The sequence below is a fragment of the Nanorana parkeri genome, unplaced genomic scaffold (genome assembly GCF_000935625.1).
Source record: "Nanorana parkeri isolate BGI_ZX_2015 unplaced genomic scaffold, ASM93562v1 scaffold227, whole genome shotgun sequence".
Taxonomy (NCBI): domain Eukaryota; kingdom Metazoa; phylum Chordata; class Amphibia; order Anura; family Dicroglossidae; genus Nanorana; species Nanorana parkeri.
In genome coordinates this window covers 1,528,527-1,554,137 of record NW_017306495.1, presented here as the reverse complement: position 1 = coordinate 1,554,137, position 25,611 = coordinate 1,528,527, and the positions used below count along the sequence as shown (strand labels likewise).

The 25,611-nt window shown below is 43.0% G+C and overlaps 1 protein-coding gene across 3 annotated transcripts in view; it reads left to right on the top strand.

The window, feature by feature from the left end:
- DHX35 (DEAH-box helicase 35) overlaps nucleotides 1-23,733 on the top strand; it is a 39,694-nt gene extending 15,961 nt beyond the window's left edge. For 2 of the 3 annotated variants that reach the window (XM_018556194.1, XM_018556193.1), the window contains 13 exons: nucleotides 78-174; nucleotides 2,905-3,063; nucleotides 5,146-5,356; nucleotides 8,724-8,848; nucleotides 11,389-11,443; nucleotides 13,443-13,538; nucleotides 14,755-14,849; nucleotides 16,205-16,282; nucleotides 17,559-17,688; nucleotides 19,251-19,332; nucleotides 21,400-21,471; nucleotides 21,904-22,015; nucleotides 23,021-23,733. In XM_018556194.1, the coding sequence (XP_018411696.1) occupies nucleotides 78-174; nucleotides 2,905-3,063; nucleotides 5,146-5,356; nucleotides 8,724-8,848; nucleotides 11,389-11,443; nucleotides 13,443-13,538; nucleotides 14,755-14,849; nucleotides 16,205-16,282; nucleotides 17,559-17,688; nucleotides 19,251-19,332; nucleotides 21,400-21,471; nucleotides 21,904-22,015; nucleotides 23,021-23,065 (1,357 nt within the window). In that variant the 3' untranslated portion in view covers nucleotides 23,066-23,733. Of the gene's footprint in view, nucleotides 1-77; nucleotides 175-2,904; nucleotides 3,064-5,145; nucleotides 5,357-8,723; nucleotides 8,849-11,388; nucleotides 11,444-13,442; nucleotides 13,539-14,754; nucleotides 14,850-16,204; nucleotides 16,283-17,558; nucleotides 17,689-19,250; nucleotides 19,333-21,399; nucleotides 21,472-21,903; nucleotides 22,016-23,020 lie in introns of those variants that run through there. The other variant, XR_001941225.1, reaches the window with a different exon arrangement.
- The last annotated feature ends 1,878 nt before the right edge of the window (nucleotides 23,734-25,611 follow it).

Below are 25,611 nucleotides of genomic sequence, written 5' to 3'. Positions count from 1 at the left end.
CATAGAAATCCCGTTATCGATAAGTATATAACGGAACATTTCGATCTGCTTTCAATGTACATCTTTCTTTTCATCAGCCCTGTTCCAGATTACTTGAAGTCTACAGTACAAACTGTGATGAAGATCCATCAGAGTGACGTGGAAGGAGATATTCTTGCTTTCCTAACTGGCCAGGTATGAAAAGATGATCCACACTTTGTGACTGTCGCTTAACTCGATCTCTGAATAAAAAGCCTCACTGTAAAGTACATGGTTAATACTTTCCTCTCACGCTGTCTGCACCATTGAACATCACTTTAATGAAGAGAACTTGTCGCCTGAAAACTCTAAGGGAACCAGGGCTTAGAGGAGTGTTGATCTCCTTTTTCCTTTTCTCCAGATGACCCCTACGTCACTACAGTGCCTTGTGGTCTGGTTTCTTCAGAGTCTTCAGGCAGCGACTTCCCTTCATTAGGCCAACGTTTGATGGCAAAGGCAGCAGGAGAGCATTTACAATCTTCTTTAAAGGGAGACTGTTAATTCAGAGTTGCCGTTCAGTGACAGAGTCCCTTTAAAGAAGAACTCCAGGATTTGTATTTATTAACCCTTGCCGTGGGGCTACCCCCGCTCAGCAAGGGTTAAATGCTTGCTTGTGTTTAGGTTAAAAAAAAAGCTATACTCGCCAAAAGCTCAGATCAGGGTTCTTCTTAGACTGGTTCTTCCAGCATCTCTCCCCCCTCCTCTGCAGCGGTCTAAGGTCCCGTAAATTATCACATTTATACACAGTGTATAGAGGTAAGGAAAAGTCCAATGCTGCAATGTGGGAGGATACAGGCTGCAGGAAGCGCCGTGACAGCTGGCCGGCTCGGCGCTTGGGGTGGGAATATCTGTTATTTTTGTCCCTAGGCACAAACAAGCACTTAACTTTTGCAGTGTGGGAGTAGCACCACTGAAATGGTTAAGAAACGTTTTCCTGGAGTTCTTCTTTAAAGGGAGTTTATCAGAGGGGGGAAAAAAATACAAAAACTGCTGAAGATAAAAACAAATTGCACCCACCTAGAAATGCCTGCACATATTGGCACCTCCTAGAATTTTCCTGTAGCAGCCTAATCTCAGGTTCGTCTCACACGCGAAGCTGCAGCACTTCCTAAACCTTGCCTATCCCTGGCTACATTCTGCACATTATTTTTGGATGATGACACTGCCTGTTGATGGACAAGGAAAAACAAATGGTATATTATGTGTGTGTGGGAGGGGTTTTTTTTGGTGGTAAAGGGCTTATCAGCAAGTTCCAACACTACCTGGAAGGACATTTAAAGTGGCTGCTGCAGGTGCCGGCTCTTCATATCTGCAACTGCACGCCTGTAAGCATATTACATTTGTTAAAACTCTATGCAATAGCAGGCATCACACAATGACCATCGCCTACGGTAGCCTGAAATATAAAACTTATTTTATTTTGTTAATGAAGGTCCAAATACTTTGACCTCAGTGGTAATAAATAAAAAAAGCCTGAGTTAGGTTCCTCCCACTCTTATTGGCTACTGAGACACACTCATAGCATTTGGGCAGGACCTTGTCCTAAAGTTAGGGGAGTTGAGCTCTTAGCAACCAGGATCAGAGGGATGAGGGAAGATGTTTCCCTGGCTGTTCTAAGGTAAGAATTTTGCTTCGAAACGTCTATCAGGGTCTCTTTAAAGAAGACCTCTGCTTTGTATATTTGCATTTTAAACTGACCACAATGTAATTTCAGAAAATAATAGCCCTTTCTATGAAAAAAGCAAAGTTTATGGGATCCCGGTGCTTATAACATTCATAACGATTTGGACCAATTAAAAAATAAAATGGAATCTATGTGTGACCACTCCTCTTTAACATGTCATAGCTAAGTATGTAATGAGCAGTAATATTAATGACCTCTTTGTGTGTCAGTCTTGATTATGCAGTGATGGGGATCTGTGCAAACTGCTAGTCACACAGGCTTCCTGTGATATTAAAGTGGGATGGGCACAGACAGCAAGTATTTTAGGGTGTGGTTTAGGATAACTGCTAATTTCAGATTAACTGCCTCCCAGCTTCACATACTAAGACAAAATTGCTAAGAGGTCATGATAAGTAATGCCATTGGAGAAGATGTATTTTTTTTTTTTAGACCAAAGCTCTTCTCCAATGCACAGGTGACAATAAATACTGACTTTAAAGTATTCTAAATGATTTTGAGCCTTTTGGGCTAATGTAGACTTGGCAATAAATTCAGGATTTAAATCTTAAAAATGCATTTAAGTACCTTAACTGTATTTTATAGATCCTCAAATCATCTCCAAATTGGTGCTGACATTGTCCTTCCTTCTGGAGGGTGGCTACTTTTGTTCCCCCTTGGTCCCTATGTGTGTTGTAAAGTAGCCACCGCTCCAAGCTCGCTCCTGTGATGGAATACAATCTCATTACAGTTTAGTAAACTAAACGTGAGATTGTGGTGGGCAATTTACATCCAATTACCCCAACTCCGGCAAGGTACGGGAAACCAAACGGAACAGAATTCTGTTTTGGGTCACCTGACCATGACAGATCAGGGGTAATCTGATGTAAGTGGACACATGTTTGCTTACACCCGACTCCCCATCAACCTAACATGGGTCCGGTAAGTTCAGTTTTTTCCTCCCATCGGAGGACAAAACTGGACAGACACAGATGTTGCAACGGTGCATCTGTTCCGGACTGCTCAGATCAACAGGGCATCCTTTCACGGAACTGACAGGTGACCGTGTGAAGGGGGCCTTAAGCTGACAACATAGTGCCTGTTAGTGTTGCCAGCCCCAGTTTCCATAGTGTGTAGGGTCTCCGTCTCTCTGCTCTTCCCCTTAACATTTGACAGCATATCAGCTTGGCATATTTATGGCAATGTTGTTTCTTTCCCTTTTACAGGAAGAGGTGGAAAGCGTGGTCTCCATGCTGGTGGAACAGGCCCGTATCCTTGCTCGTTCAGGGCTGAAGAAGCACCTCCGTGTTCTCCCCATGTACGCAGGACTTCCCACTTCTGAACAGATGAAAGTGTTTGAAAGGGTCTCTCCCAATGTCAGGAAGGTATGCTCACCTTTGTAAAACAGGATTTTAAAGTGTATGAAAAGCCAAACCCTTTTATTTTTATTTTTGGATAGGGTAGGATTAAGGGGCCTGTCACACTATATGCAATGCGTTCCGGTGCGGTTCAAGCCCGAAACGCACTGGATCGCATAGATCAAGCCAGGCTGCGTTCTGGAGTGACGGGGGGCGTGGTGGTGCCATTCATGTCAATGGCACCGCATTGCTATGCCCTGCACCGGAACAGGAGCTACAAGAATGTCCTCCGGTGCAGTGCGATCGGACAAAATGCTGCATGCACTATTTTTTCCGATTGCACTGCGCCGGAACGGAGGGCATTCCTGTACTTCGCGTTTCCGTGCGGGAGATCACACTGCGGGCAGCGGGCGCATCTGCGGATTGACATGAATGGCCACGCCCCCTCCTGCCCCAGAACACGGCCCGGCTTGATCTATGCGATCCAATGCTTTTCGGGCTCAAACTTCGCCGGATCGCACTAGATAAGGTATGACTGAGCCCTAAACCCCAATTGTGTTATTTTTTGCTGTCTGTGTCCTGCTGGGGAAATTGTCGCCCCTTTCTGTCTTGGAGATGCTGCAGGAAGTAAGAAGAAATATCCTCATTGGAAGATTTTGCCTCATCTCTTGCATTCATAACAACTTTAAAATGTAAGATTTCCCCTTTCTGTCCCAAACAAAAAGAAAGGTGAATCCTCCCATCAAGGACACAGACAGCCACTTGTTAGAGGGTCTAACACTTTTCCTCTTTATCCTACCCCTCCCCCTACAGATCCATACCTACTTTAATATGTCTGCCAAGGTCCCTTCAATCCTTTGCTTCCCGGCAGCAAAAATCTTCTTAGTCCCAGTTTTCCTTGCACACTTAATCCCTATTGACTTCTATAGGCATGTCAGCAAATCACCTCCTGTATCAGTTGATGGGCTTATCAGTTGCCTACCTGTAGATGTCTACAGGTAGGCAACTTCTACCTAGAAGATTCACCCCCCCCTCCCATTTGTCCTGGAAATCCAGAGTGTTACAGTAGTCACTGTAAGAAGAACGCTTTACAATTTTTCCAGTGATGGAACTTGTGTTGGTGACAGCTAAGTGGGGGTTTTGCTCTCACTTGCTGTTGTGTCTCTGGGTTGAGGAACTGAAGGGAAATCTGCTCAACTGGACAAAAGTTTCGACTTTAAATCACCTAGCAGCTTTCTATGTCTCCCAGGGGATTCTGATGGTGACAACTCTGGGCTTTTATCCTGAGGCCTGCACACTTCCATTGGCCATTTTAAGGAATCTTGCTCTGTCTTTGAATTTATTTTTTATTATGGATAATGAAAATGGAAAAATACAATCTCCCCAAGGTGGGGGGCACACACACAGACCTCCAAGGAAATCTCACTATTGTCATTTGCCAAGTCATATATGGTCATTTTAATGACCTGGTCATTTTAATTCACTTGTGTCAAAAGACACAACAGGAAGTGAAAGGAAAATCCACACTTAGATCGTTTCGACTGGAACAAGTGTTCCTATTGGAAGATTACAGCTCCGTGCTGCGTGCAGGGCCGTACCAAGCAGCTCCCGGGAAGGACAAGTGCTGCGTGTGATTAGTACGTCCTTCTCTATGGGACTACGTGGCCGTACGCTCACCCGCCCTGCACGTCCGTGCGGGTGAGCGTACTCGTACGCTGACAGGATGGATCCTGTCTGCATCTGAGCGAGGAAACACGTACCCCTAGGGACCTGTACTTCAGGTGAGTGTAGGGGGGCGTACGTCCGCCTAGTCCCATAGAGAAGGACGGGGGCTGCGTACTAATCACACGCAGCACCTGTCCTTCCCGGGAGCTGCTTGGTACGGCCCTGCACGGAGCTGTACGTGCAGGCCGATTACAGTGTGGATGAGGCCTTAGACTAACACAAGTTCTAACTCTTCCCTGCTCTATCCAAAACCCAAAAATGTATGTTTGACTTTAGGTACACTTTAGGACCCTGTTCTTTTCTCATTTTTCTTCTGTATGATTTTCTTCTTCTTTTTTATTGTTTTCCTTCATCGTTCTTAATCATATGACTTTCTCCCTTCAGGTAGTTGTTGCCACTAACATTGCAGAGGCATCCATCACTATAAATGGAATCGCCTTCGTTATAGACTGCGGATTTGTCAAGCTGCGAGCGTATGACCCCAAACGAGCGGTTGAATCTTTGGTCGTGGTTCCTGTGTCACAAGCCTCAGCCAATCAAAGAGCTGGCAGGAGTGGAAGAAACCGATCTGGCCAGTGTTATAGGCTTTATACAGGTGATAAATTATTGCAACATGCTCAGTCATTGAAAAAGCTGCTAACTCTAATAGGGAACTAATGCTGCTTTGTCAAATATGAGAACATCCACTTCATTACCTTTAAGCTGAACTCTGGGATAAGAAAAGATTGTCTATGCAAGAGGCATGTGTATTCTTCTTTGAATCTTGGTGAGCTTTGTGTATTTCTTCCAGATCTGTGCAGTAATCCAGTGTGAGACTTTGCCTTTGTACAGGAGCATCCTGAAATAAAGACCAGTCACTGCTGCTCTTGCTACATCTGCAGGGTGACTGGTCTTGTATCAGTCCCCTCCTGTAGCTTTCTGCAAGGCAGCCTGTAGGGGGTGGAGCTGCTGGGTCTCTCCTGCAGCCCTGCTTACTGCACAGACTATGTACAGTACCGTAGTGAGATCACTGCTCCTTTTACAAGGTAATAACTCGGTCTGCACAGGCATTTGGTGCACACACACAGTGTATTGATATCCTTTGTAGCTATTGAGGAATATATTTGAATGAAAATGTTTGTGCCTAGAGTTCAGCTTTAAGAGATAGCTAATCTTTTTGTACAGTTGTGCTTTTAAAACAACTCCCTTCATTCAAGCATCCCCAGACCCTACACTTGCCTATACTTGTTACTTGAAGATCTTCACACTGCTGGGAGCCCCATAGCCTTCTAATGAAAAGTCTCCGGGATGGGCGACACATGCACAATGGAATCTCTATTTGCATTCCCAAAGAGTGGACAGCCTTTCCATAAACACAAATGGGGATTCTACTGTGCATGTGCAGCCTGGCCAGTTTAATTCTGCTGCATTCTCAATCCACCCAGAAGAAAGATAATTCTTGGCAACAACTGGAAGACTGACCTGAGAATGCTCAAGTCCTAGAAAGGTGTAACCAACCAGCGGAATAATTCTACTGCCCGTATCTGAAATATTTGGTCGCCAATGATTCACAATCGTAGGGTGGTCATGATGTTATAAAGAGTATTTTACGTATTATTATGACTACGTGACAAAAGGGATCTATAATCAGTAAAATCCCAGATCTCGAGTCTTCTGGATATTATATAAGATCTGAATAGACTTATGACTTCTTCCTAATCGTTCTATACATGAGCCTGCATTGGCATTGTGGGAAAGTTATATAGAATATAATGTGTGTGTTACAATGGTTTGGATATTCTTGTCATCCCATTACTCTGATTTCCAGTGATGTTCTTGGCTTACTATACTCCCGCATCCTGTCTGCATGTGTCCCCCCAGGCTACTTTATACAAATATCTTGGGATTCAGCAGGATATAAAATCCCATTCATTGCAGCGCACTTGTTGTATCATGTCCCCACACCCCTCTCACTCCGAGGTGTGTCACTTTACAGCTTTGAAGTAGCGGGTGTAATCATCCGATTTCCCGCCTTCGTGTTTGAATTTTCAAATAATAACACTTGCCGTTCATCCGCTCTGTAATTTGCTGCATGAGGTTACCAGAAGATATTTAAAACCAGGGTATGGTTGGCAGTGCAGACTTCCACACCCATCACACAGAGGGTTACAGAGATCACGTTTATTTACACAACGGGCGCCAAAAGAACTTAACATCGAGTAGAAGAGAGACATCTAACATACTAGTGTGATAATACACAGACCCGAAGTTAACTAGATCGGAAAATTATTCATGTCTTTGGAGTTTATTAGCAGTTTGCTTCCAGAGGAAGGCCAAATAAAAGTCTCTGGGCTTCTGTGACCAACTATGAAGACTGTTTTAAAAATTGTCCAATTCAAGTCCACTCTCATAAATGTTTAGCTTCCAAGATTTCAGTGATCTTCTTCTATTCTGCTCTTCTAGAGATTGTCATGGATGAGCAGATATCTGCTCAAGAATGACCGACATAATCACCTGCTCACTCGGAGCACTTTGATCCTTTCCTCTGCTACATAGTAGTAGTGTCTGTGCTTACTGGTAGAGAACCAGTTAATACTTTCCCCCCACGTGCTATGGTTCCTCTCACCAGCCCCCATGTCACTACTGTGTTCTTTATGACGCTGCCACTGACGGAAGGAACCATAGCCTCCAGTGGCTGATATACTATATGGCACTCATGGATTTGTTGCATGGTGGTGCAGCTTTTACCTCTGCAAAAGATTAAAAAATGGACTCCCAAGGGACAGATAAGTGTTAATTTCTTTAATTCGGCAACAGTGTTGCTTTTGGCCAGGTTCACACACTTTGTGCATTGGTGCACTACGGGGCCAGTTATTCTTAAAGTGACGCTAAACTCGGGAGTTACACCTTCTGACAACTTTTTCAATAAACGATTATAATCGATTATGTCGATTAGTTGTTGCAGCCCTAGCTGCCACTGTCCTTCCTTCTGGAGGATGGCTACTTTTGTTCCCCATGGTGCCTGTGTGTGTTGTAAAGTAGTCACCGCTCCAAGCTCACTCCTGTGATGTACTAAAATCTCAGGTTTAGTTTTCTCATTTGTGTTGAGATTGTAGTCCATCACAGGAACAAGCTTGGAGTGGCTACTTTACAACACACACAGGGACCATGGGGCACAAAAGTAGCCCCCCTCCAGAAGGAAGGACAGTGTCGGCACCAATTCAGAGATAATTTGAGGATATATAGCCGAGTAATACAATAATAACATACATGTTAGTTAATAGGTACTTGAATGTATTTTAAGATTTAACTCCTGAGTTTAGAGTCAATTTAATGGCATACCAAATGCACCTGCATTTCAATGCACTACTGCAGGTTGTGATGCACTTCATTAACTCACCAAAAAAGGTGCATGCACTGTGTTTTGTAGTCAACCCAGTCATATGAATAAGAACATGCCAAACTGATCAAATAGAGTCCACAAAATGTTTAATAATTACATTGATAAAACAGCCAAAGCGTTTCGGGGAAAGATGCAACTCCCTTCCTCTCTGCTAAAAACTGAAGGTATGACTTGGTATCAGCATCTTGCAATCACCTGTGCAGCATCACTGAGGCTGGGAGAGGGGGATGCAACACGCGGGGCCAATAAGATGCAAAAGTGTTGACCAGGAATATACTGATAGGTGGATATAGTATGACAGAGCAAAGAGATTTCTTCACCTGTCTCCTGCTGTTCCTCCACTGTCCAATCAGGTGACGGTGGAGGGTGGATAACCTTCTGCAGTTTGATTGTAACAGAGAACGTGGTGTAATCCGCCTTGCTGTGCTGCATGGTTGGGCTGTGTTAATCTGTAAAGTGTATGTATTTCATCGTTGTATTTAACTGCTTGGAGTCTGGCTTCAACTGTTTTTTTTTTGTCTATTCTTTTTACACTTTCTGGATTTACTGGTTTAATTTACGTTTTTTATGCCCCTCACAGAGGAGGATTTCCAAAAGCTTCCTCCTGCCACAATTCCAGAAATGCAAAGAAGTAACCTGTCTCCTGTGATCTTGCAGCTGAAAGCACTCGGCATAGACAATGTCCTGCGCTTCCATTTCTTATCGGTGAGTCACGGGTGCTATTGATGTTGATGCATCTTAATAGAGGAGAGTCGGGATATGGAGAGTTTGTCATTAGCTGTCTGAAATCTGACAATTTAAGTCTTTGTGTTCTGTGCAGTTGAACTGAAACAATGCAATAAGCAAGTTATTTGGAGTTAAGCACAAACATTGTTTCAGTTCAACTGCACAGAACACAAAGGCTGTAACACAATGGTGCTACAGGGGTGTAACCACATGTTAACGCCTCTGCACACTGCTATACATTTTTGGATACTTCAAGTAAGCCTTTGCATAAAAACAGGGATTCTTGATTCACACACGTTGACAAAGTCACTCACCCTGAGCATGTATTGGAAAGTGGATCTCTAGCGCTTCACAGAAATGTTTCCGTTCCATTACATGGTACATGTCAGTGACCAGACTTCGCTCTATAGCTTATTGCACTATTTTTATTTGATTACATACATTGCTTCCATCCTTCTCCAACCAACTGGCCCCCAATGTAAAGGAGTCCATTTGCCACTGACCACCAATGTAAAGAAGCCCTTCTCTCAGTGGCCACCAGTGTAAAGGAGTCCTTCTCTTCTCTCAGTGACCACCAGTGTAAAAGAGTCCTTCTCTCACTGCCCACCAGTGTAAAGGAGTCCTTCTCTCACTGACCACCAGTGTAAAGGTGTCCTTCTCTCACTGCCCACCAGTGTAAAGGAGTCCTTCTCTCACTGACCACCAGTGTAAAGGAGTCCTTCTCTCACTGACCTCCAGTGTAAAGGAGTCCTTCTCTCACTGACCACCAGTGTAAAGGTGTCCTTCTCTCACTGCCCACCAGTGTAAAGGAGTCCTTCTCTCACTGACCACCAGTGTAAAGGAGTCCTTCTCTCACTGACCTCCAGTGTAAAGGAGTCCTTCTCTCACTGACCACCAGTGTAAAGGTGTCCTTCTCTCACTGCCCACCAGTGTAAAGGAGTCCTTCTCTCACTGACCACCAGTGTAAAGGAGTCCTTTTTCCACTTAGCACCAATGTAAGGGAGCACCGTTCTCATTGGTTTCCAATATAAGGGATAACTACACTGACTACAATTTTATCTGTCTGCTTCTTTTTTTCTGGCCCTTACTATTATTTCTTTCATTTCATAGTCACTACTAGAAACTAAAAAATAAAATAAAAATCTTTTCTAGGTGTCACATACACTAGGTACATCCCATTTCTTATTGTTTTTATTTATTATTATATCCCCGACTTGATGATCTTGAGGCAATGAATTGGAGATATAATAATTTTTAGCATGGGTTTCCAAGGAACTGGAAATTATTTCAAGGGTTCCTCCCATGGTTAAAAAGGTTAAAGGCTAAGTTCACCTTTTTAGATATTTCATGTTACACAAATATTTAGGGTGTAACATGAAGCATTGTCACATACACAACCCCCAAAACCACCTCCCCTTACCTGAATCGCAGGGTCAGGGTATTGTTTGAATTTAGTGCTGCTGTGCCTGGCTCCACCCACCGCTTTATCCAGGTCTGGGATCACTCATAGTGAATGACTACATGTCCCATTTGCCTCTGCGGGAGAGGGACTATGCAAAGCAATCCCTCCTTTTTCAGTGCCTCACACCGCTCTGTAGTTCAGCTGCATGTCCTCCAGCTCCACCTCCATACAGGCCCGAGACTGGGAAAAAACATTGAAAGAGTCTGTGCATTGTACCATCAATGGACTGATTGATTGCTGATGCAATGCTCTGCAGGCTTCAATGCAAAAAATGAGTACTTGCACATTGATCATTAGATCAGTGTTGCTGCATATACTACTTTTTTCTAAATACTGCAGATGGCAAATGCCTATATAGGAAATATTAGAGATTAATTTGTACCACCAGATGTCACTGCAGATCATGGTAACTGGCTCTTCTCAAAATATCTGGATGGTGCAACCATGCCTACGTGTACTTAAGATGCCCATACACTATGTGAATATTGGTCTGTTCTTGATGAACCAAACAGAGTTCGCACAGTGGGTGTCCCTGTTGGCACCCTTCCTCCTGGAATTCCTTGATCAGAAGATCGAAGGAGCTGGTTGAAAAATCTTTTGGCGGAGCTTCAGAGTTTTGAATGATCCTCCTGGAATGTGCAGTCACCTCGCTCTGTGTGTCAGCTGTTCCTAAGGCAGAACTAAAGTCCACCTGTACTTAGATCTGCTTCAAGCTCCCCCTCCACTGTTGACATGTTATCCCCGGCTTTTTTCAGGGTTTATGGTCTTTAAGCAGGATGATTGGCATCTGCTAGGTGCCAGATCATTCATCCTGGCACCTAGAAGATGCCGGGATTATTCACTGAGCTGCCACAGCCGCTTTGAGAAAAAGAAGAGGGGTTTTTGCCACTGATGGGGAACCCTCATATCTTAAACTCTTCATTCATTTAAAAGGCTTTTTCTTTTAGCTATTATAACTCTGATAAGTACTTTATACATTATATAAAGTTTGTGGGACAGTTTGTGCTGAATCCCATGTTTTAAATGTTGTCTTTATCTTTTTTTTTTTTTTGCACAGCCACCGCCTGCACAGTCAATGGTTCAAGCTCTGGAGCTGCTGTATGCATTAGGAGGTACAAATTTCAATGTCTTTTATCAGATGCCTTAGAATTTGTCCATCCTAAGCTGCAATATGAATTGTACAAGAGAGTAAATAAGTATTCTTATATATACAACTGTTTCATGAATGGAGAATAATTGCGACTTTGTTGTGTATAAATACATTTTATTAGATCTCCGGGGGTACAACCAAATAAGCAGTTGAAATTCATTGATGGGAATTTTTTTTTCTTGCTAAAGATATTTTTTATTTTGTTCACCCATTCTTGTAATTTCTGCACCTCTTACTACACAGACAGAAAGATCATTATATTACTTCTTGATTCAGCTTAACTGCTTGCTAAATTATATCTCAGCTAATTACTCAGGCAATAATGGGGAGTAGACTGGAGGTAACATAAAACTACATTGGAAAAGAAGGGAATGTATGTTACTTGTCTTGCTGTGCCATATGGCAGAGGTGTGTAAACCACAAGACCGGTTGAACAAAATTACAAATCATTTTTCCTTGTGCACTTTAAAGCTATCTAGCTGTTTGCTTGGAGCTCCACTTTAAAGATTTATTCAAGTTGTATTTTGAAGAGACTATCATGGGGGGGAAAAAAACAAAAAACTATTGCATGTGTAAAGTGCAGGTACATAGAGGTGCCTGTGCGTACCTGTTATATGTTCCCGAGTTCTACTGTGACAGCCAAATGCTGCAGCATTCTGACAGCCAATGGTCCCAAGTCTTGCTTGCCACACAATTCTGTTGGCCTATCTCTATGATGGGCAGCCTTATTGGCCAGCAGAAATGTGCAGGAGGCAGGAAGGGGCAGTTTTAGGAAGTGCTGAAGCTTTGCCTGGCATCCAGCCATATTAGGAAGGCTTAGGAAGCTGCTGCAGGTAGGTTTAGTTTCCTCTATTTTATACCTGCTGCAGTTTTGAGTATCTACCCCATTACAGAGCATTTTAAAGGATTCCAGTTTAATTAAACTTGAAAGGTATTTTGTTTGATGAATATTTCACATATATTAATGTTTTAGAAATACATGATTTGCATAATATAATTTTATTATATTAAAAATAAAGGATCCTTTCAAAATAGAAATATTAGAGCTGCCACTTCTGTCCTTTTTGTAAGGTTTAGGTTCCAGGGCCATGATCCTGATCCTTCCTTCCTTATTGGGGAGTCACTGACCTGGAACAAGCATGTCCATATTGGGTTTTCCAACACTTCATCGGCTGCATGTTTTGGGCCAGTGACTCTAAGTAGCAAAACAAAGATAAGGAATTCAGCCCTTCAAAAACAAGTCACCAATCTCAGCCTCCATATTTCTACTCTGACAGGTTCCCTTTATGTCAGGTTATTCTCTTTTTGTGTAGTTATATGTAACGTTTTAGGTACTGCAATCAAAACTGATATTAGTTTTGCATGGTTTCTGGCAAGTTGATTAACATGCTGGAACTTTATAGCCAAAAGTTTGTGGACCCTTGATCATCACACCTATATGAGCTTGTCGGACATCCTGTTACAAAATTATGGCCATCATTAAGGCGTTAGTTCCTCGTTTGCAGCTATAACCACCCCCACACTTCTTAGCTTTCCATAAGATTTTGGAATCTTACGGAATCTGTTTCAGCATTTCTGCTGGAACAGAGAAGGGTCTTCACCAAACTATTGCCGCTAGGTTGGAACATACAGTTATCTAAAATGTCATTTGTATGCCGTAGCTTCAATAGAATTCTTCTTTGGAAACACCTGAACTCAGTAATTTGGAGGGGTGATAACATACTTTGACCATATTGGTATGTGTGATGGTCAGGTGTCCATGAGCTTTTGGCCACATAGTGTATCTTAGGGACTTCTGTGTTGCAAAGTCCGCAACCAGCCAAAGGTCTTTGCTTCCCCTACTGCAGCCATTAAAAAAACAATTGTTTCAATCTTCCCTAATGCATTCTCTATAATGTAGATGAACCAGCGCTTATTATTGTTATAATGAATAGAACCTCCTTTTGCAATTTGTCTCTCAGGTCTGGATAAGCATTGCCGACTGACAGAACCACTCGGTGTGCGAATGGCAGAGTTCCCTCTTAATCCTATGTTTGCCAAGATGCTCTTGGAATCAGGTACATTTTCAATCAACATTTACAGCTGCTTGGAGGCAATATCAATTTTTTTCTAACAGCAAAAATAATATGAGTATATCCATATTACTTACTGGAAAACATCGACTAATGAGTATAGTTGGAAGACCTGTTGTTATTAACTGTGAACAAAGATAAATAATAGGGATGCACCGATACCGGTTTGTCAGTATAAAGTACCGATACTTTACTTTCGGTACTTGTTAATACTAAGTACCGATACCGGTGCTTCCGCTGGCATGGAGCCAACATTCCTGACAATCTGATTGCCCGAGTAGCTTACACCATGTTGTCTGGCCAGCTTGATTGAGCTTGGCCTGGGAAACTGGCTTCCCAGCCAATCGGCATCGAGCCGGCAGTGCCGTAAGGGAACATGGAGCCGAGTCATGACCCCCCCTCCCAGCTTCCTGATTGGCCGGGAAGCTGTCTTGATGCTGATTGGCCGGGAAGCCAGCTTCCCAGCCAATCAGCAAGGAGCCGGCTTCCTGGCCAATCAGCATCGAACCGGGAGGCCGGTCATTACTCGCTGCCCAGCTTCCTGATCGCACGGGAAGCTGGCTCCATGTTCCCCTACGGCACTGCCGGTTAGAGTAAATTTTTCCTCTAACCGGAAGTTCTGGTATCATGGAAAGGTATTGGAGCATTTGGGTGAGTATGAGTACTCCACAAATACTCGGTATTCGTACCGATACTAGTATCGGTGCATCCCTAATAAATAATCTGTATCTTTTTTCTTTTGGTTACCTCCCTGCCAATTGCTTGTTAGCCTTGCTGCTGTAATCTTGTCGTGTTGCCCACGCTTACTCAGTGGCCTCCCAGTGACCTCCCAGAGCCTCACTCCAACCATACGGATGCAGCCAATTAAAGTCTATGGAAACAAGATTTTTGATGCAAGGCTGTAAACATGGTAGAGATGTGTAGACTAGCGACTGAAAGCAGAGTAGATTAGCTACTTAAATAACTGCTTACTGTTAACATTGTGAGACAACCAGTAAAACACAATTATTGCACTGCAAAGCAGGAATTAGCACCTAAATATATAATGAGCAAACATGGCTGCCTCCATGTAGATATATAATTACAAACTATACATAGAAACAAGGTGTTTGTTAATTGATAACATTTACATAAAGATGATGCCTTTTTTATTTTGGAAAAGAAAATTAAAGGAATATATATGTCAATCTTCTTTTTTAAGGCAATTTTGGATGCTCAGCTGAAATTCTGAGTATTGCAGCTATGATGCAAATTCAGAACGTCTTTGTCCTCCCTCCAAACCAGAAATCGCAAGCGGTGAGTATATGCTTTTGGTCAGTAGGTCATGAGATTTTATAATTGGAAATCCAATTGTCAGAAAGTTCAGAACATCAGAAATTAATCAAGTTAACTGTTAGTGCTGTTATTTTGTATTCTTTATAACTTTATATGTAGACCAGCGTGATTTTTTCCCCCAGTGCCTGCAAATTGTAGATTTTACCCAATCTTGTGTTGGCAGGAAAAGAGGGACAGTATGGGCAGGTCAGTTATTAGAAGATGTGAATAGCATGGCACAGTTTAAAGCTGGACCTCTATCCAAAGCTTTCATTTCTAGTGGAGTGAGGAAAGGTTTGTTCTAATCCAGACCTAATTTTATAATGAGATTTCCCCCCATTTTTCAAACATTAGATTCTGACACTGGGATCCCAGTGTTGGTATCTTTTGGCACTGAAGGGTTAGTGTGAGGGTTACAGGGTGAGCTATTCTGAGGGTTTGGGAAGGCTTAGGGCAGGGGTAGCCAAACTCCGGCCCTCCAGCTGTGATGAAACTACAAATCCCATAATGCATCTCTCTCCGAGAGTCATGTCTGTGGCTGTGAGAATCTTGCAATGCCTCATGGGATTTGTAGTTCCACCACAGCTGGAGGGCCGGCGTTTGGCTACCGCTTAGGGTAATGGGGAGGGTTAGGGTTATTGGGAGGATTACTGTTGGTGTTACTTGGAAGGTTACTTTGAGGATTACTTGGAAGGTAAGTGTGAGGATTAAAGGAAGGCTTAGTGTTCGGGTTACTGGGAGGGCTAGTGTTAGGGTTACTGGAAGGGTTAGTGTGAGGGTTGCAGAAGGAGTTATTGTTTGGATTACTGGAAAGGTTAATGTTCAGGTTACATGGAGGGTGATGTCAGATGGTTGTAGGCACTGCTCTCAATGTAGGGATCTATGTGCAGTGAAAGCAAATATATTGATTGGCCTATTCTATCAGACAAGCTTCCTGGTCCCCCTCTCTGCTGTACTTTTTCAGCTCATTCCATCTGCTAGGGGTTGGTGACATCAAAACTATCTTATATTAACTCCTAGTTGATTCTCAATAGTAATATATAGGACCACTCACTCCAAAGAGGGGAAGCAAGAAGTTCAGGCCAGAGCTTAAAAATGGTCATCGTAAGACCAGATAGAGGGGGCGATCTCCACACTAGTACACATCAGTAATGTATAGAAAGGAATTCACAATGGAAATGGCGTGGTATTTCAAAATGCTGGAAAGGACAGGAACAAGATTTGCTTTTTAGTATCTCGAAAAAACAGATATTTAGACACTTTGAAAGAAGCTTCTATTTCTGGTATTTAATATTAGAACCTCTGTTTTACAAGCTTTTCACCATCTATGTTTACAGATAAGAGAGCAACGGAAGTTTGCTGTAGAAGAAGGAGATCATCTGACCATGTTAAATGTGTATGAGGCCTTTATCAAGGTAGGAACTGGCTTTGCATTGTGCCATATCTCCATAACATCTTGCGGTGTACCTAGTGCCCAGACCACAGGTATATTGGGGAATATTCAGTATCCAGATTACCTGTATAATGGTGCTTGAACATATCTTGGGTGCTGCAATTCCCAACATATAATATTACTTTTTTTGTTGTTTTGAGCACTGATTTGCCACTTCCTGCTCCTCACCATGTTCCTATTGGTCTGCTAATATCCCGGTTGGTCTTACAGGTCAGTAGAAACACATGTTCTGGGACAGGCCAACTTGACAAATTGCCAACACTACCAGGAAGTGTCAGAACTTGTTTGTTGTACAGTATATGTCTGAATGTTTGTAGCACCTGACCATCACACCCATTTAAACATGTTGGACAGCCCATTCCAAAAGCATGGGCATTAAAACCGAGTTGGCCAACAAGACTTTGGAGTGTGTTTCTAGTAATTTGTGCCCATTTAGCCAAAAGAGCATTTGTGAGCTCAGGTATTGATGGGTTGGATGAGAAGACCTGGCTTGCAATTGGCACTCTAGTTTGTCCTCAAGGTGTTCAGTAGGGTTAAGGTCAGAGTTCTTTTGAGGCCACTCAAGTTCCTACATAGCAAGCTCATCACACCATATCTTAAGAGCTGACTTTGTGCACAGGGGCACAGTCATGCTGGAACAGAAAAGGGCCTTCCCAAACTGTGATTACAAGGTTGGAAGCACCCAATTGTCTATAGTATCTGTGTATACAGTAGCATTAAAGATGACCTTTAACTGGAAACACCTGAACTCAATCATTTGGAGGGACATCCACATACTCTTCCCCATATAGTGAAGCACTCTGAGATTCGGGGCATCTAGGGTGCTGAAGATTACATGTAAATCTATCCATTGTAGTTAGTAACTTGTTCAGTATACTTTAATAGCTAGCTGCTGGATACAGCCATTGGTGTGTACGTTGCTATAAGAAGGCAGAAGCATTAATACCCCTATATCTAAACATACTTTAAAATAGTGCATCATTGTGTAGTTACTTTTTGAAGCTCATTGTTTCTTAATGTACTCATATGTACAAGTAATCATGAAGATTGATGTCCTTTTATCAACTATATTTTTTTAGATCTTTTTCTGTGCAGTGGGTTGACGTATATCCAAAGTCAGTAAGGGGCCACTGTGCAAAGTGTGATCACAGGAAGGTAGTTTACCTTGTTGCGGTATTCTGTCATACTGGTTTATTACTTTATTTTAATTCTGTGATATATGTTTTGTTTTTTTTCAGTTTAACAAGAGCTCACAGTGGTGTCAGCAACACTTCCTGAACTACAAGGGGCTTATGAGAGCAGTCACAGTGCGGGAGCAGCTGAAGAAAATGCTCAGCAAGTTCAGAGTACCCAAAAATTCCAGTGAAGGTGAGACAGAGATGGGGCTGTGAGCTTCACCACAGGTGACAGTGACGCAGGAAGTAAACTACATTTTGTGTACCTGCCTAAGGTGTTTCGTTAGCATTTTGGTTGTTGGTGCCCAGAGCTCGGTGCCAGGTTGATCTTGGTGCCCTCCGACCTTAAGCTGGCTCCTAGGCTGGCTGTAATGTGCAACCACCCAACTCACCCAAGCCTTCAAACTTAACCTAAACCCTAAATTAAAGCTAAAGTTTAACCTCGTAGCTGAAATATAGAAGACATAGAGCGCCTCCATCGTGTAAAATCGTTTTAATGAACAAGGATAAAAAACAGTTAGATTTGTACTCACAAAAGGAGCTGAAAAACAGGCATGAACAGATCACATAAGGCAGACTTAGCCTGCCTGCTGTCAGTCCTTCTTTGGTTTACGCGTTTCCGAGGCCACGCCTCCATCAGAACCAATGCTATTGCGTTCTATATTTCAGCTACGCGGTTTCCCTAACCAGCGAGAGCAGCCCTGGAAGTGTTATACACTGAAGATTTTTATCTCTACCCTTATCACTGACTCGTGTTGCTGGCGCTTTTGTGCTTACTTGTAAAGTTTAACCTGCTTATATTGTGCCTGCCCAGGTTAACTCTCTCCCTTTTCAATCTGCTAATAACATTTTTTAAATAAAACCTTCCTGTTTTCATTACATACCTTATTTTAAACCGAATGTTATCATTGGGTCTCTGTGCATTGCAGGCAGGTCATGGCTGGTGGGGATCGGCAGGGTCCTGTACATAGCTACCTAAACACCTCACTCTGCACCCTGCCTCAGATCATTGCTCAAGAGCCCTCAGCCCTGATGCAAGCAATAGGCTCGTTCTTTGGAGGATTTATGCAAATATCAAAAAGCTTTGATGGGTGTGGGTCAGTCTTGAAAAGTGGGAATTTTTAAGAAGACTGCATTTGCAATGTGTGGTCTGCCATTGCACACCTTGTTCTAACTATACTAGTTGGCTGGCTGGCTGGATTACTGTTGTTTCATTAGTCACTGGCTCGGGACAAATCGCGCAGATTAGGATTTGAACTTCACTTGTTCCAAGTGTCTGAGGATGTGTTGAGGACCATCATAGAGAGAGAGACTTGTATATCATATGTATAAAAGTTAAAGAGAGAGATTTTTGAATGCAACTAATCGATTATTGAAGTAATCGTACGCTGCAGCCCTAAGCATGAAACTTAGTCGTGTCCTGACATATTCAAACATAGATTGGCACCTACTGCTTGCACATTACACCCGCCAGGTGTATCCTAAAATGCTGATGTGGGTGCATGTTGCAGCTATTTGCCTCTTCTGTTCTCTCTCTCAAAGGATGCTCAAGAATAAGCATCACTGATGTTATTTAAAACATGCAAGTCCATTGTTCAGTGAATCTGCTGCCTACGTTTACCAGCCGTTAGGGTTCTGCCTGATGGAAGCTGTGGAGGGATTCCTGTGTAGAGCTACATCGGATCCTTTTGCCTTCTACCTTTTCAGGTCTTACATAATTGGATAATGCACGTTAAAATTCCCCTTTCTCTTTAGGTGATCCGGATCCCATATTAAGATGTATAGTGTCTGGATTTTTTGCCAATGCTGCCAAGCTTCATTCCACAGGTGCCTACAGGTAACTGAATACATTGAATAATATATACAATCTGATTGTTCAACCTTCTTTATATTTACCAATACCTTTTTATAGTGTGAGGGACTAACCTGACTTTGTATAAACTGAATGGAATTTATAACCAGGCGCTCACGGTACACAGCTGTAAATAAATCAGAGGAGACTGTAGAGATAGTAATTGTGTTGGCAGCTTTAGTTTTTAATGGCGAGTTGCATAAATATAAGAAGACAAAGCAACCTGTTGTCCATAAAAACAGACCCAGATTGTACCTGATTGGAGTCAGATATTGTATCATTTTTTAGAGGGAACTAAACCACAAACACCTTGTAGGGCCCCAACGAGCTCTTGCCATAGTGTGCAAGTTTGCTTAGCATATGTCCGCAGTATGGCACTCTTACATTTAGGAGCCCTCCTAATGCCGCGATGCCTGTGCTTCCCCTCCTTTCCTCTGGTGCTTCTGTTTTCTTCTGGGTTTGGAGTCCTCATGCATCTTGATTGGACTCACAAGAGTCCATGTATACATACAGCTTGTAGATTGAAATATGGTTTTGGTTCTGACGAAGATGGTTTAACCATTGAAATGCGTTAACCCTTACCTATCCATTGCCTTTGATGATGCTCTGATGTCCAGTCGGCTTAGTGGCATATGACTTTCATTGTGTGCATGAATCTACAAGCTGTGTATATACATGGACTCTTGTGAGTATAAAATTTGCTTTTATATCAATTTGTAATAAAAAGCGGTATCACACGAAGAGAGGGCGCTGTTCTTGTTTCCTTTTTGCATATTCTCTGAGGTATCTCAACCTACAATTGAACAGCAGCCCCTCTGGTGAAATTATCCGGAATTTGGTATCTTGGGTCCCTTGGGGAGTGAGGAATTTCTGCCAAGGCGCTGAACAGTTTGGATTATACACCATTTTGATTGGACTGGATGAAGTAACTCTAGCACATGCATGGAAATTGCTTTGTCACGGCACAAAACCATACCAAGACTATAGTGAAAATTGCAGACAGAGAGTCTTTTCTCTAATAAAAATCCTACCTGTCCGCATTTTTTTATAAACTTATTTTAGATATGCTTAAAGCCTATCTGCTGGTAAAGATTAAAAGATCCCCTTACAGCCTGGCTTTCCCCACATTGCAAGGGCTAATTACTCGTTTAGGTCTAGGGTACCTGAAAAAAAAGCAGTTTTAATTAACCTTATCCCTTGGAAGTTGGTTCTTTTCTCACCTCCCCTACGCTCTGGCTTGTGATTTGTCCCTCTTGGCTATGGGCCCTGCATTATACTTTGCGATGTCAGTGGGCCTCCGACTGCTAGAGTGTAGAGGGGGAAGAGGCTGAGGGTACAGGGAGGGAGTGGGAATCAAGTAAGTAACAGTAATTTGTCCACGTACCCTAGACATAAATGAGCATTTAACCCTTGCAGTGCAGGGGCAGCCCCACTGCAGGGGGAATTTTTTTTTTTTTTATTGTTCTTGTAGATAGGCTTTAACTATTGTTACTGCGGTTTCTCAACTTTAAGCTGTATTGTAAAATGTCCAACAACTTTTCCCCCCGGTAGAATGAAAACATAAGTGCTCATTTTGTCTAGGTGGCTTAAATAAAGCAGTTTTACTCGCCTGATCCTCTGTCCTCAGTCAGCACTCACCTTTCTTCCCCTCGACCCTGGCTATGGAATGTCCCTTGGTGTCCTCATTTCTAATAAAAGTCAATGGACCCGCATAATGTCAGCGGTTGTTTGACTACCGGAGCCCAGGAGAGAAGAGGCTGCAAGGACCGGCCTAACAGCCTGTAGGGCTAATAAGGTGAGTAATGCAGCTTTCTTTTGAGCCCCCTATACAAAACAAGCACTTATCTCTTGCAGTGCGGTGGGTAGCCCTACTGCAAGGGTAAGTTGTTTTTTTTTTTTTTAGTTTTTCCAGAGTTGTTTAATTACTGGAATAATCCTTGAGATAAATGTGTGATAATCGGTACACATTACCATGCATAGTGCTTCCACAGTTATGTTTTTTGCTGGTCTGTGTTTCAGTTGGTCATCGTACATCTTTTTTTTTTCCCTAAGGACAGTTCGAGATGGCCATGAGTTACATATACACCCGTCTTCAGTACTACATGCAGAGAAGCCTCCAAACTGGTGAGTGAGTTGTATCATTCGTTTATGTCTACCTATGTATCATCCATCTTATGTTTCACTGGGAAATCCAAACCTAATACCACATAAAAGAAACATGGGCTGGACCTGGCTGGTGAACTGTAGATGGCTGACCCACTTACTCTAAGTAGATGGACTACTAGAGTGACATGTTCCTGCACACATGACTGGTATACATGTGTACATTACTAGTATCAGAGGAATGTGCTATCTCTAGACAGGTGGAATGTAAGAATAATGGTGTCTTCTAAGGAATACTCCATTAAATAGACCTTTATTTTAAATATAGAGCAGTTTAGATTTTTTTTGGATGAAATTGAAAAACTGACTTTTATTTATTTTACTGATGGTCTGTGCCAGGAAAGATATGCACCTAGAGAAAGTTGATGCTCACGTTCTTCTTCTTTCTTACAGGGTGCTGTTTAGTGAAGTCATCCAAACCAGCAAGTACTACATGCGGGATGTGACAGCTGTTGAATCTGCATGGCTGTTGGAGCTGGCACCACACTTTTACCAGCATGGAACGGTACGTGCGAACACACCCAATTTTTTACTTGTGTGTGATCTTACCCAATACTACCCCAAAGTAAAATGTTGCTTAGAAATTAACAGAAAGATTAAATATTTTACATCTCATGCCATGATCCTATAAACAGTTTTCGTAAAATTGTAGAAATCAGCCACCCTGCATCATAGCGGCCCGTAACGTGACGTACCCGTACCCTGCCATTGTCCCCCCCCAGCCCGTACCCTGCCATTGTCCCCCCCAGCCCGTACCCTGACATGGCATCCTCCTTCCAGCCCGTACCCTGACATGGCATCCTCCTTCCAGCCCGTACCCTGCCATGGCATCCCCCCAGCCCGTACCCTGCCATTGTCCCGCCAGCCTGTAGCCTGACATGACATCCTCCCTCCAGTCTGTTCCGTGGACGCCATGACAGGAAGTGATGGAAATTTTTACCAATGAGGACATAAACAAAAATACATTTTTAGTACAGTGAGGAAAGTTAGCAATGTCTGATATTGTTTTTAATTTGTTTTACTGTGCCTTCCTATCCCGGTGACAACTACACCCAGCATTGTTTGTATGGGTGTCGAAGGAACATAAAGTGAGAGAAAAACTCCTCAAAGGAATAACAATCAAAAATAAAAACTAACAGAAGTGTTAAGTCAATTCAACTCGTAAAACATGTTTAGAGAGGCTTTAAACTGAACGTCAGGGGTTTCCAAACTTTGTCCCTCCGGCTGTTGTGGAACTACAAGTCCTATAAGTCATTGCAAGACTCTGACAGCCACAGGCATGACTCCCAGAGACAGATGAATAATGGGTTTAGTAATTTCAGCACAGCTGGAGCTGCTTTACATCAATACATTAAATCCTAGCCATAACCATGGTTGTGAGCGTTTACAATTTTAAAATTCAGACCAGCAGACCACTGCATTCTGGAATAGCTGCATACTACAAGACCAATAAAGTCAGCTTTGGTGCACTGTATGGCTTATATACCTCATTGTCCTCTTCTTTTGACAGCATCTATCTCGATCTTCCAAACGGGCCAAGATGGACAATTTATGAGCCTCACCACATTTGTATGTAATCTCTTGGAGAGTGAATCCACCCAAAACCTCACCGACATTTCTACGTCTGACCTCAACAACCACAGAGATTCACCTGCTTCTCTCTGGTGAGGACCACGTTCTGGAACCTCTTGATGTCCAGCGGGATGGCTTCACAGCCTGGCGTTTGGCATTAACACGTTTGAACCTGGGATCCCGTCTGTCTGTGCCACACCGCACAAGTCTTACTTAGGCACATCGTACACTGGTATATATGTGTATAAGAAAGCCTTTTTTATTTTTTTAAGTTGTAAATGATGGACGCGAATGAACAGAAATGGTAATCGGATGCCATGCCTTTTTCACCTGAGTGCTGTATTTGAGCCTTTGCGGCACCAAATAACTAGCCCTGTTACATATGTATCATGCACATACTCTAACCCTTAATCTGATCTGCTGTAAGTGCCTCATTTCAAGCAGGTTCATATGTAGATGGCTTAAGCCCTGTTCTGCTCTGCCAGGTTCCCATTGATATTACACGGAAGTCAACTTTCTATTCCACTGGTGACACGGAGCTGAAAAACGCTTAGAAGATTAACACAGATCTGCGTGGCTGTCCCTTATCCTAAACCATTTTTGCCTGTAAATATCTGTACATGTTCATAATAAACCACAGAGTACCTCACATATGCTGTTGTCTTCCTCTCTTTCCAGGTGTACCATGTGCTGCCCTTAGGGCTGCTTTTAATTCACAGGAGTATACAGAAATCTTGGTATTAACTAGGGATGCACCAATACTGGTATTTTGGTATCTAGTACAAGCACCGATATTTTTTTTCTGGTACTCGCCGATACCAAATACCGAGTACCCGGAAGTCCCATTCAATAAGCCAGGCGGCGTGTAGTGACTCGCCACCTGGCTTCCTGATTAGCCAGGAAGTCGGGTGGTGTGTAAAGACTCGCCACCTGGCTTCCTGATTAGCCAGGAAGCCGGGCGGTGTGTAAAGACTCGCCACCCTGCTTCCCAATTACCAGGGAAGCCGTCCCTATGCTTCTCGTCACAAATGACGAGAGAGCATGGAGCCAGCTTCCCGACCTCTCTGGCATTCTGTACATAATTATACTGAAGTCTCCTATACAACTGAGGTCCTGCTTGTGTAACTGGCTCACTGTTCCCAAATGTCTGCACTGAGATGCAAGCCACATTTTAGGCACCTGATAAAACGGTGCCACCTTCTGAGAGAACCTTCAGGCCCCTTTCATAAAGGCGCTCCGATTGGGTCCACCTGTCAGTTTTTCAGGCGGACCCGATTGGATGCCCAATGCTAGTCTATGGGGAGCCGGGTCTAAATGGACGGGCGTCCATTTAGGTTAGCACTTCTGCCTTGCAGTACTGGGGTCCCCAGTTCAAAGACACTATAACATTACAGGAGGACCTGGATAAAATAGGGGAGTGGGCATTAATGTGGCAGATGAGGTTTAATGTCGATAAATGCAAAGTAATGCACTTTGGAATTAAAAATAAACAAATGGGTTATACAATTATGGGTATGCCGCTGGGGAAGTCAGAAATGGAGAAGGATTTGGGGGTCATTGTAGACCACAAACTGAAAGGTAGTTTGCAGTGCCAGGCTGCTGTAAACAAAGCTAGCAGGGTCTTGTCCTGTATTAAAAAGGGGATGTATTGCAGGGACAAGTCTATAATTTTGCCACTTTATAGATCATTGGTTCGACCTCATCTGGAGTACGCGGTCCAGTTCTGGTCACCAGTACTAAGAAAAGATGTCCTTGAGTTGGAAAAAGTCCAGCGAAGGGCAACCAAACTAATTAGGGGTATGGAGGACCAGAGCTACGAGACGAGGCTACTAAATTTAAACATGTTCACATTAGAGGTGAGGAGATTAAGGGGGGATATGATTTCCATGTACAAAATGTTTAATGGTGGTAGCAACATTAGCGATAAACTGTTTAAAATTAACTCCGTTACAAAAACTAGAGGCCATCACCTAAAATTGGTGGAAAAAAAATTCCAGCACAAGGGGCGAAGGGGGTTCTTCACAGTAAGATCAGTTAGGGTCTGGAACTCACTGCCACAGGCGGTGATTTCAGCAAATAATGTGGAATTGTTCAAGAAACTTTTGGACGATTTCTTAAGGGACCGTAATATACAGGGGTACAGGTACTCCTAGAATGAGATCCTAATAGGTTGGACTTGATGGACTAATGTCTTTATTCAACCTCAAATACTATGTAACTATGTAATCCAGGTTTGGCAAGGTCACTATCTGGATGGAGTTTGCATGTTCTCACTGTGCTTGGGTGGGCTCCTCTGGGTACTCTGGTTTCCTCCCACACTTCAAGGACATGCTGGTAGGTTAATTGGCTCCTGTCTAAATGAGCCCTAATACAGGTGCGTATGAGAAAGGTACGCTGCTTTTCACAGACACGTATTTCTTTAAAATTTTGCCAAAGGACTTAGTCATCATGTTTCCAAACAGCTCCAATTCTCAGTTCTTGCACTGGACAGGAAGTTCAGGAAAGCTAGCTTGGGGGAAGCAGGACAGG